We start from the raw sequence: 11,549 nt of genomic DNA, 5'->3' as shown, positions 1-11,549 counted from the left end.
ATACATATGTATGCATATATGGGTACAAGACATCACCAACAATGCAAATAACATACACACGAGAGATAGATACAAGACGAGGACAGTAATTACGGGACAAAAACGAGTGAAATATGTAATCAAACGAGAAAAAAAATGGAAAGAGGACAGGTTGACACAAAAAATGGATCCTTCATCAGTTGTCGTCTGTTTATCTATTCCCCATTTCGAGCATTCAGACGACAATATGAGTCATCAAAGACAGTTGCTGCTATCAATTCTAAAATAAACTTTAGGATTTATGGAGGCTCAAAGTTGGGAACAAAAAAAAAATTATGACAGTGGAGACGAGACATACGAGGAAACTGAACGAAAACAAACATGGAGGGTCGTAAGACCGGAACGAAAGGGGAATACTGAACGCTGGGGGAGACATTTTTTTTTTTTTTTTGTAAAGAGAAAAGATAGAGAGAAAGAGAGAGAAAAGATAGAGAGAAAGAGAGAGAAAGAGGGGAGAGAGGGACAGATAGAAAACGGTGAAGGAGGGAGGGAAGAAAAAGGGAATTAGAGAAGGGTGGAGGAGGAGGAAGCAAAGGCGAGAGGAAGAAAACAGCAAGCATATACATACATACATACATATATATATATATATATATATATATATATGTGTGTGTGCGTGTGTGTGTATCTATCTATATATATATATAAGGGATGGTATTAAGATACCATCACGAGTGGTAAGCGAATTGTCAGTCGTACAGTCAAATTAATAAAATATAAACATACAATATTAGATATGTACATATATATATATATATATATATATATATATATATATATATATATATATATATCAGGGACAAAATCCAAAATTACAGGTAAAAACTCAAAATCAATTTATAAAAAATTAAAACTAAATTGAGCTTTATAGATTAAAATATATATAAAATACATAGTTTTAGGGAAAATATTATCTTTATCTTATGATATTTACTTTGTTTTATATTACACTAATTTATTGTGCTTTTAATTATTACTTTTTCTATATGTGACAGTGGATTTTCATCGATGAGTTCTTGAAACCTGGTTATTTTCCCTAAAACTATATATATATATATATATATATATATATATACATACATACATACAAAGGTACTTCATGAGTACCTATATCGCTAAAAATTAGAAGTCAAAAAACTACTTCTGTACCACCGAATAGTCACAAATCTATTACAGACACCTATTTGGCACTAAATTTAATGGGGGGAAAAAATGGAAAACAATACGTTTCGTAGTTTTAGTCGCAGGAAAAACAAACTGAAATCCAGTTGGAAAAAAATGAGTGATTTGTTATGAGCTGTTGAGGTATAGATATTTTACGCGCTTCATCATATTTTTCCTCGGTAAAAGACTGATGCATTCGCCATACATTATTATATTACATACAAACGAGGGAGCCTAATGTCCGAATAGTTACACAAAGGAGGGAGCCTAATGTCCGAACAGTTGCTCAAAATATAATTTTCTCTAAATATTTATGATACGAGACGCTTCAGCATTTATAAAAACATTTGGATAATGTGGGTCTTATAACACACGGTCTGAAAACGGTATGATAATGGCTGCGATTCTTTGACTAAAAAAGGACTACTCAATCGAGGCTCAATGAAACCTGTGCCTAAACAACAGCAACCTTGAATGTCAAATTTCCAAGCTGTCTTCCGTTAAAAGGACATACACTTCACTGAAACTGCTGACCGTACCCCAAATCATCGCTCATTTGTCCGTCATTTCAAAAACATTTTAGACTTTTAATTCTACATTATTTGTTCTTCGAGATGCGGGGTTTTTTTCTAACTAGTAACATGTTTGAAGTTTGTAGGATACATCAATGTGAATCGAACCAACAACAATACATTATTAGCAGCTTTATCGATCGAAGGTCAATTTAGTATTAACAGTGAAGTTTGTTAGTTAACATCCATACTTTTCTGGGTTGACATTATGAATATCCACTTGATACGAAAATACAAACATAGATAAGCCTTCATTCCTTCAAGGTCTTAAACACTCTACTTGTTATTGTCATTCAACATTAAATGTGATATGTCCAGTGTAAAATACAAAGCATAAGTCAATGGGATGCTATCGATTTATTGCTAAATTAAAATAGGCTCGTTTTTGCTCACCAAACGTATAAATACTGGCAACTTGTTTCAAGATGTATTTTTGCGGAGACCGGTGAACAGAAGCGGCCAATGATTGGAAAAGTAACGAAGCTGTGAGTGAAACTGATAATTTACTAATAATCGTGAAAGCAAAATACTTTGGAAAGAAAGGAACGACAATATAAGACCCCTAAGTTTACGAACGTGTCTGAGAAAAGCGAAATAACCTGCGGACAAATTCTAGAGTCAGAGGGAAAGAAAGTTGCACATCTGTCTAAATAAGAGAGTAAAAAAATCTGGAGTTATTGTTTTAAGAACATATCTTCTTGAAGCCAAAGTAAAACTAAATCAACTGTGAAATATCCTAAGTTTTTTCTTGAATTGTCAGAAGGAAGAGAATAAAAGAAATAATGTTTATCGAAAGTAAATATAAGAAACTTTAAAATGCAGAAGATATTGTTTCCAGTGAGACTCGTCTGGTTGGTTGATTTTTAACTAAAAGGGAAGTTTCCTCAATAAATCCTGTAACAGTCATGAATCTTAAAGGTAAGTGAATTAATGTTATTAGGAATGAAAAGAGAGATAATTACTAAACTTGTTCTTATAATCTATATATATAAAAATGAGAATGTGTGTCTGTCTGTCTGTCTGTCTGTCTGTGTGTGTGAATCCCTAAAACTCGAGAACTACGCAACCAATTTCATTCAAATTTTACACATGCCTTACTTAGGGTTCCAGTTGTGTTTTAGTCAAAAAAGATTTTTAACTTCTTGCAGAGTTCGAGCACACGGCAACATAATATCTCCTCCACTATTTAAGTATTACGTGTCAAAAGTGAAACAAAAACACTCATGTCAAATACTTTCACTTTAAAAATGAAACTATTCCACTAACTGAAACAATCACATTTCGATACTGTAATGACAGATACTTTCAGAGAGAGAGAGAAACAGAGAAAGAGAGAGAAAGAAAGTGATAGACAGAGAGATATATATGTATACATATAAATGTATATGTACACCATTTCGATACTGTAATGACAGATACTTTCAGAGAGAGAGAGAAAGAGAGAGAGAGAGAGAGAGAGATAGAGAGAGAGAGAGATGTATGTGTATACATATAGATGTATATGTACACGTATATGTATAGAGAGAGAGAGAAAGAAAGAGAGAGAGAGAGAGAGAAAGAAAGAGAGAGAGAGAGAGAAAGAGAGAGAGAAAGAAAGAGAGAGAGAGAGAGATGTATACATATAGATGTATATGTACACGTATATGTATAGATATATATATAGAGAGAGATCTATATGCATACATGTATATGTATACATATGTGTAGATGTATATATATATAGATGTACATGTAATATGTACACATATATACATATATACATGCATACAGATATCTATACATATATACACCCATCACACACATACACATGCACACAAACACACACATTAGTCATTTGTTTTCTTATCCAAAACTACGTCAAAAGTACTGAATGGATCTTTATGAAATTTGGAAATTATATTCTTTGCATAACGGCCATAACTCCCATGAAAATTCATATATTTTTGATGTTGATGAAATTTTAACCCGAACATAACAGATGAGCATTATTTAGAAAATGATGTCACACGTTATCGAGGCTACCATTCTTTCTGGATGTGCAAAAGGGGATGACGTCTTTATTCCAAGAATTCCTCTTACTCCATCAGGAGCAGACATTCCTTTTACATTCAGAAGACTACAATTCCCCCTTCGTGTGACTTTTGCCATGTCCATAAACAAATATCAGAGTCAAACACTGTCTGTAGCTGGTCTTCTCTTGGAAGAGCCCTGCTTCTCACATGGACAACCGTATGTTGGCTGCTCAAGAGTGGGCAGCAACAAAAAACCTATTTGTATATGCTCCACAAGGGAAAACAAGGAACATAGTTTACAATGAGGTGTTATAATCACAACAGCAAGAAAGTATGTACATGATCACCTTCTTTTACGAAACTTCATTGACTTTCAAATATTTATATTGATATACATATATATACGTGTGTTTGGGTGCGTGTGTGTATATACATCTCTATATATAAAGATGATGCGTAGTCTAGACGGCGTTTTTAGATTTCATTATTCTCTTTAACCCGGGCAACGCCGGGTATTTCTGCTAGTTCTATAATATAAATACTGTTACTTGTGCTTTCATCGCATTAGGTTTATCATTATCATTTCCCCATTTCCAAGGAGAATGGAAAGAAGAGAGGTAGATTTGTTTAAATCGTGGGTCGACTGATTAAATATCTTTAGTATTCAGTCTCGTATCTTTACGTCCATATTTCGAATCCACCGTGCCGGATTTTGCCGTTCGTCTGTCTCATATGAGGCTTATGTCTATAACAGAAATCGTTATTTGGCAGAGAGCAGTGAATGAGAGAATCAGTGAATCTCTCTTGAACTAAAATCCCAGTATCTTCTTTCATATTTAACGAAATTGCCATAAGCTTTACGTTCTGATTTCGATTCCCACCGCGATTTAAGATTTAATGTGGATAGATATATTTAAAATGAATGAATTCATATATAATTCTTCCAGTAATAATTATGGGGCTGTTGCATAAAAAATAATTCTTTTGGTACTTAATTTGTAATGAATAAATAATTATTAGACAATTAAATCAGAATTTACCTTCTTAACTTTATTATTATTCAACAGTTAATTCAGGCATAACCTCTTTGAAGACGTGGAGAATTACGAAAAAATTATTAAGTTAATGAATGAGGAAAAAATTGTAGACATGGATTTGTATTTAAATAATGAAAGGAATCGAAAGATCGTTTATAACTTTAGAAGAAGTTGTAAAGACAGAAAAAAGTGAAAGTGATGCAGTGTAGGATCATCGGTTTCTGAGTATTTATTTCCACGAGGAAATCTGTGGAGTCTTTCGTTAACATCCCCTCGGAAATCTCTTTTTCCTCTGGGATATTTCTTTGGAATTTTTTTTAAAGTTTGTGTATGTTCTGCGCTGTTTTTATGTGTCAGTATACTTTCATTGCAAAGATTTAGCCTTTGTATATGATGTTTATCGATTTATTAATTTTTTAATTACCTGTATCTGCGACCATATAATTAATTGACGTGTTTGTTCATGCGAGTGGCGTTCTGGTTGATGGCTTAAGCGTGAATAAGACTGTGCATGTGTTTACAATATCATCGTTGGTGTTGGTAAACTCAAATGACTGAAACAAGTAAAAGAGTATACATACATATATATATATTTAGCAAGGTGAGACACACATAAGAAGGAAGGAAACAAAGGACCACTGATGAGGTCACAGAAGTGTGACGAAAGAACTCTGGCCGAAATAAGATTAAGATTAATGTAATATAAAGCTGAAGCAAAATAAACACCAAATATACAGTGCGTGTGTTTTTATTGGCTAAACTGGCAATATGACCATCCCCAAGTACAACAACATATATATATATATATATATATATATATATATATATAATAATAATAATATTAGGGACAAAATCCAAAATTACAGGTAAAAAACTCAATTAAAATCAATTTATAAAAAATTAAAATTAAATTGAGCCTTATAGATAAAGTATATATAAAATATATAGTTTTAGGGAAATAACCAATTTTCAAGAACTCATCGATGAAAATCCACTATCACATATAGAAAAACTAATAATTAAAAGCACAATAAATGAGTATAATATAAAGTAAAGTAAATATCATAAGATAAATATAATATTTACTTTACTTTATATTATACTCATTTATTGTGCTTTTAATTATTAATTTTTCTATATGTGATAGTGGATTTTCATCGATGAGTTCTTGAAAATTGGTTATTTTCCCTAAAACTATATATATATATATATATATATATATATATATACACATACAAAGGTATATGCATATATATGTATATGTATGTATATACGTTCATCTACATGTACATATAGATACATAACTGGGTACATGACGTGGCAAAAGAACAAGGACAAAATGGTAAACAAGGTGCAACAAACAAGCAGGCCACATAGAAACATCCCCTTCATCAGCTGCCACCATTAAAACTCCGGCGTTTCGAAGAATTAAGGCAGTACGCATCGTTGAAATGGTTCTTCCCACGAACACAAATTAAATTGTTTTCGTGGAGGGTAGTGGCGGACGGAAAACAAGACAGGAAAACGAAACGGTGAAATAAACAAACAAAAAGGCTGTGCAGCCAGACGTGAAGTGTGTGTGTATATATATATATATATATATATATATATATATATATATATATATATATATATATATATATATATATATATATATATATATATTACAGAGAGAGAGAGACTGACAGTCAAATAGAGAAAGAGACACACAGAGAGAGATAAATAGACAGACATGTATGCATGCACGTATACTTGTATGCTTGGACATTTTTCAGGAATGGAAACATCAATTCAGTGTCATTTGACTCTCCTGTTGCTACCAGCTTTGACGCTTGTAGTCTTCGTGACTCAGATGACTGGAGAATCAGCGTACAGAAATGGTTTATTCAGAAAAATCTCTTCATCAAAATGTGTCAGCGATCAGAGAATATCAACTGCAGAAACGGTGTCTGTTACAGCATGTTCGATTTGGTGCATGTCACAAGATGAATGCCAGTATTTTAGCTATTGTAAAGGTACATGTCATATGTATCGATTGTGGTACAACAAAGAAATCGAAGATTATGATTGCAATTGTTCTTCGTATATTTCGTTCCCTGCAAACGGTATGTAAATCAACATTTTCTTGTATGATTTTCTGATTTTTATATATTTTAATCAATAACCCTGTTTTATATATACAAGTATATATAGGCGCAGGAGTGGCTGTGTGGTAACTAGCTTGCTTACCAACCACATGGTTCTGGGTTCAGCCTTACTGCGTGGCACCTTGGGCAACTGTCTTCTGCTATAGCCTCGGGCCGACCAAAGCCTTGTGAGTGGATTTGGTAGACAGAAACTGAAAGAAACCCGTCGTATATGTGTATATATATGTGTGTGTGTATTTGTGTGTCTGTGTTTGTCCCACCCAACATCGCTCGATGGTGGTGTGTTTACGTCCCCGTAACTTAGCGGTTCGTCAAAATAGACCGATAGAATAAGTACTAGGCTTACAAAGAATAAGTCCTGGGGTCGATTTGCTCGACTAAAGGCGGTGCTCCAGCATGGTCGCAGTCAACAGACTGAAACAAGTAAAAAGGGAGAAAAAAAAGTTCAGGAACATATATATATGTTCCTGTGGTTAGGGCAGCGGACTCGCGGTCATAGGATCGCGGTTTCGATTCCCAGACCGGACGTTGTGAGTGTTTATTGAGCGAAAACACCTAAAAAATCTCCACGAGGCTTTCTCTCACTCTTACTTCCTGTTTCTGTTTTGCCTGTATCGCTAAATCTCCCCGAGAACTACGTTAAGGGTACATGTGTCTGTGGAGTGCTCAGCCACTTGCACGTTAATTTCACGAGCAGGCTGTTTCGTTGATCGGATCAACTGGAACCCTCGACGTCGTAAGCGACGGAGTGCCAACAAAATATATATATATATATATATATATATATATATATATATATAACAAATAGTAAATGAGTATATGCATATATACGTACATGTATGTGCATACCAACATCCACCTGTATGTATAGCTGCATATCTGGGTACAGGACATTGCAAACAAAACGTAGACGAGAAAACACACAAGCCACATAGAGAACATTCTACTTCATCAGTTACCCACGTTTTGACACCGGCGTTTCGAAGAGCTTGGGCAGGACGCATCGTTAAAACGGCTCATCCCATGGACGGCAGATTAAATTTGTATACGCAAATTAAATCTTGCCATGGAGGAATGTAGTGGCGGACAAAAAACAAGACAGGAAAACAAACAGAAAAGGCTATACGGCCAGACGGGAAAAATCATGTGTGTATGAACGCTGTGAGGCACGAACTTGAAAGTAGGGACGAAGTGAGTTCGCGTGTTTGCTCGGCGATAGCCAAGGAAGAAAAGGATTATTGACCGGAAGCATGTGACCATGCCGGTGTAAGGGGAAGAGAGAGAGTGGTAGAGGGAGAAACAAAGGGAGGAAGTAGAAGAATAGGTGAGCAACGAGAGGAAAAGAGAGGAAGTACGAGGGGGAAAATAGAGATACGTAGTAGTAACAGAGGAAGAACGAGAGGGGTAAAGCGAGATACGTAGTAGTAAAGAGGAAGAACGAGAGGGGGAAAAAAAGATAAATGATGAGTTTGTAAATTTATTCCGCCTGAGACAAACAGTTATTTTAGTATTCGTACAAAATGAAAGTGAAAGCAAGTGTAAATCTTACCCTGAGAAACAAAAGAGACATTTTTCGTTTTCTTACCAGTTTCTCCAACACATTCATGCAACCCTTTCCTGCCATTTAAGGGTTAACATCCTTGTCTGTACACTTACATCTAAATTATTGATTACTATTTATTGCTGATTCAGGTACAAGCTGGCAGAGAATATTTGAGATGACCAAAGATTCATTTACAAGGAGTCTTATTTATTTGTACTGTGACAGATTTCCTATGGCAGAGGTAATGAATTTTTGAAATTTAAAAGTTTCCTGCATTTAATAAACAATCTTTTGAAGTCTTTGATTTTTACCTTTTTCTGTTGTTGCTAAAATTTCCTTTCATTGTTTTTGAAGAGACTATTCTGCTACTTTCAGTTTATTCTTTGTTGATATTTCTTCTTCTTCTACTTCTTCTCCTCCTCCTCCTCCTGATTTCTGTAGTCTTTTTCTCCTGCACTCAAAGTCTCGCTCTTTCCCTCACCCCCACTGTCTTCTCCATCTCCTTCTCGCCCTCCTACTCCCTCCTTATATCACATCCTAGTCTCCTTTCTCTTCCTACAACTCTGTCCTCCTTCACCCTCTCATATTCGTCACTGATCCAAGTTTACGTTCTACTTCCAGAAGGAATTTCGGTTGAAAATAGGATCTAATCATTATTTGACTTTTAATGGAACGGGGACGAATTCTACATCGTGGCTCCAGAAAGATAAAATCATTTTTAATACACATCCGGCTTGGATACCACGGAAATTTACTTTCAATAAGAAGTATAAACAAATTCCTTATTCATAATTAACATCTTCAACTAATTGTTCCATGAGTAGTTCTTTGGAACACTTTCACCGTGCATATATAAAAGCAAAGTTTACAGATTTACTTTATATCCCATTGCGCAATGGCCCAGTGGTTAGGGCAGCGGACTCGCGGTCATAGGATCGTGGTTTCGATTCCCAGACCGAGCGTTGGGAGTGTTTATTGAACGAAAACACCTAAAGCTCCACGAGGCTCCGGCAGGGGATGGTGGCGAACTCATTGATTTAATGAAACAGAACTGATTATTGTAAATACAGTCGTAAATGTTTTCTTTATGATTAAGTTTATTAAATTTATTAATTGTAATATATTAGTTTCAGTTACCCGTTCTTTTCCATCGAGTATGATAACAACTGGAGCTTAGAAGCCAAAAGAAGAAGTGGAAATGTCGAAAAGTACGATATTCCTTGCAAAAATCCATCCGGTAGTGAGTAAAACATATCTTCTAAACTTAAATGCAAGTGATTATATAATTCTGTGTGTGTGTGTGAATGCGCACGAGCATCGGTTGTTTTCAAAAAGCATTGTCTCATACATATAAATTTAAAGTGATTTCAAATTCTCAGTCGCAGAACAATGCTAATAATATAGCCTGAACAGGATAAACTATCCCTATTTTGCAGAGAAAAGTGTAGGTGGCTAGCTGTGGACTCGAACTCACATCCCCGTAATTAAATGTCACAATGCTTTGACCGATTAAGCTAAACTACGAATTTATACATATAAATATTTTAAATATTTTCAAATCCAAAACAATGCAAGTAATTAAAAAAATCAATAATACAGGTCGATGGTTTATACTCTTACCTAGTATTTCGATATTTCGTGGCTAGGAATCCTTCTTCGGGAAATTTATGAAGAAAAGTTGCTGATACCCACTTTCGCTGTTCTCTTGCGTGTGGCTATGAAAGGTTGTTTTGTGTTATCCAATCAGCTGCGTGCAATTCAGATGAGCCCACCCCACTACACATAGGGGTTTCGAGATTTGTTGATCGACAAACAAGTAACGAACGCTAGTTTTTTTTTTCTTCTCTCATTGATACACTCAAGTACCAAGTAAGGCGGTGAGCTGGCAGAAACGTTAGCGCGCCGGGCGAAATGCTGCCGTTACGTTCTGAGCTCAAATTCCGCCGAGGTCAACTTTGCCTTTCATCCTTTCGGAGATCGATAAATTAAGTACCAGTTACGCACTGGGGTCGATGTAATCGACTTAATCCGTTTGTCTGTCCTTGTTTGCCCCTTCTCTATGTTTAGCCCCTTGTGGGCAATGAAGAAATAAAATATAATAATATATATATATGTACATACATTTATAGATAGAGATACGCGTGTGGTCATTGAGTTAATTTTTAACAAATTTATCCTTTCCTCTTTTTCAGAGGTGCAGTGGAGTTACTCACGACTGGTCTTCTCGGTACTTTTAAAATAGAGTACATATGCAATTCCAGAAATTGCATATTTTTACATACATACATACATACATACATACTGTTAACTCTCTGGCACGTTCGTCAAAATCTTAAAGAGGGCGCTTCAATCTATTTTACAATATAAAGAAAGATGTCTTGCTAAATACTTTATTTCAGAGTTTATCCTTCATTAGCATATATCGCTGTTTAACTCGGAAATGCAAGATATTTCACCCCACCGCCACCCAAAGTCCACACACACACACACACACGCATTCACATATTTTTCTGTCATGTGTTTAATATGCTTTTCTGAAACACTCTATGGCGCACGAATGTAATATTTTTGAACGAAATATTTCCGAATTTAATATCCCAAAGAATAACTATTCTTTCTAGTTTCTTTACCGTTGTACTCTTTTCTCTGTAACTCAGTTACTCTTTTTATTGTTGTTAAATAAAACATTTTTATCTGAGAAAAAAATTCGTCTGTCATATTTCTGCGGAGGCGCAATGGCCCAGTGGTTAGGGCAGCGGACTCGCGGTCATCGGATCGCGGTTTCGATTCCCAGACCGGGCGTTGTGAGTGTTTATTGAGCAAAAACACCTAAAGCTCCACGAGGCTCCGGCAGGGGATGGTGGTGAACCCTGCTGTACTCTTTCACCACAACTTTCTCTCACTCTTTCTTCCTGTTTCTGTTGTGCCTGTAATTCAAAGGGGTCAGCCTTGTCACACTCTGTGTCACGCTGAATATCCCCGAGAACTACGTTAAGGGTACACGTGTCTGTGGAGTGCTCAACCACTTGCACGTT

The 11,549-nt window shown here is 35.4% G+C and overlaps 2 protein-coding genes across 2 annotated transcripts in view; one reads left to right on the top strand and one right to left on the bottom strand.

The window, feature by feature from the left end:
* Positions 1-10,648, bottom strand: part of LOC106880399 (uncharacterized) — a 24,266-nt gene extending 13,618 nt beyond the window's left edge. Inside the window, exons 1-2 of the mRNA XM_089345690.1 lie at positions 10,135-10,648; positions 5,249-5,378 (exon numbers count right to left, since the gene is read on the bottom strand). Of these exons, the coding sequence (XP_089201816.1) occupies positions 5,249-5,264 (16 nt within the window). The 5' untranslated portion in view covers positions 5,265-5,378; positions 10,135-10,648. The remainder of the gene's footprint in view (positions 1-5,248; positions 5,379-10,134) is intronic.
* Positions 1,590-11,220, top strand: LOC106880400 (uncharacterized). The gene is made up of 6 exons (XM_014930317.2): positions 1,590-2,693; positions 6,600-6,929; positions 8,664-8,755; positions 9,136-9,281; positions 9,642-9,754; positions 10,707-11,220. The coding sequence occupies exons 1-6, from the start codon at positions 2,681-2,683 to the stop codon at positions 10,754-10,756; spliced, it is 744 nt and encodes a 247-aa protein (XP_014785803.2). The 5' UTR covers positions 1,590-2,680; the 3' UTR covers positions 10,757-11,220.
* Positions 11,221-11,549: the final 329 nt, after the last annotated feature.

Source organism: Octopus bimaculoides, chromosome 29 (assembly GCF_046866305.1).
Source record: "Octopus bimaculoides isolate indiv1 chromosome 29, ASM4686630v1, whole genome shotgun sequence".
Taxonomy (NCBI): Eukaryota; Metazoa; Mollusca; class Cephalopoda; order Octopoda; family Octopodidae; genus Octopus; species Octopus bimaculoides.
The sequence above is the reverse complement of the archived record's forward strand: the minus strand, read 5'-3'. Positions and strand labels throughout refer to the sequence as shown.

Bases quoted from the DNA above. Each gene is read 5' to 3' on its own strand.
- LOC106880400 (XM_014930317.2), top strand. The intron at 8,756-9,135 runs GTAATGAATTTT...TTCTACTTCCAG, and splicing joins ACAGATTTCCTATGGCAGAG to AAGGAATTTCGGTTGAAAAT. The intron at 9,282-9,641 runs GTATAAACAAAT...GTAATATATTAG, and splicing joins AAATTTACTTTCAATAAGAA to TTTCAGTTACCCGTTCTTTT.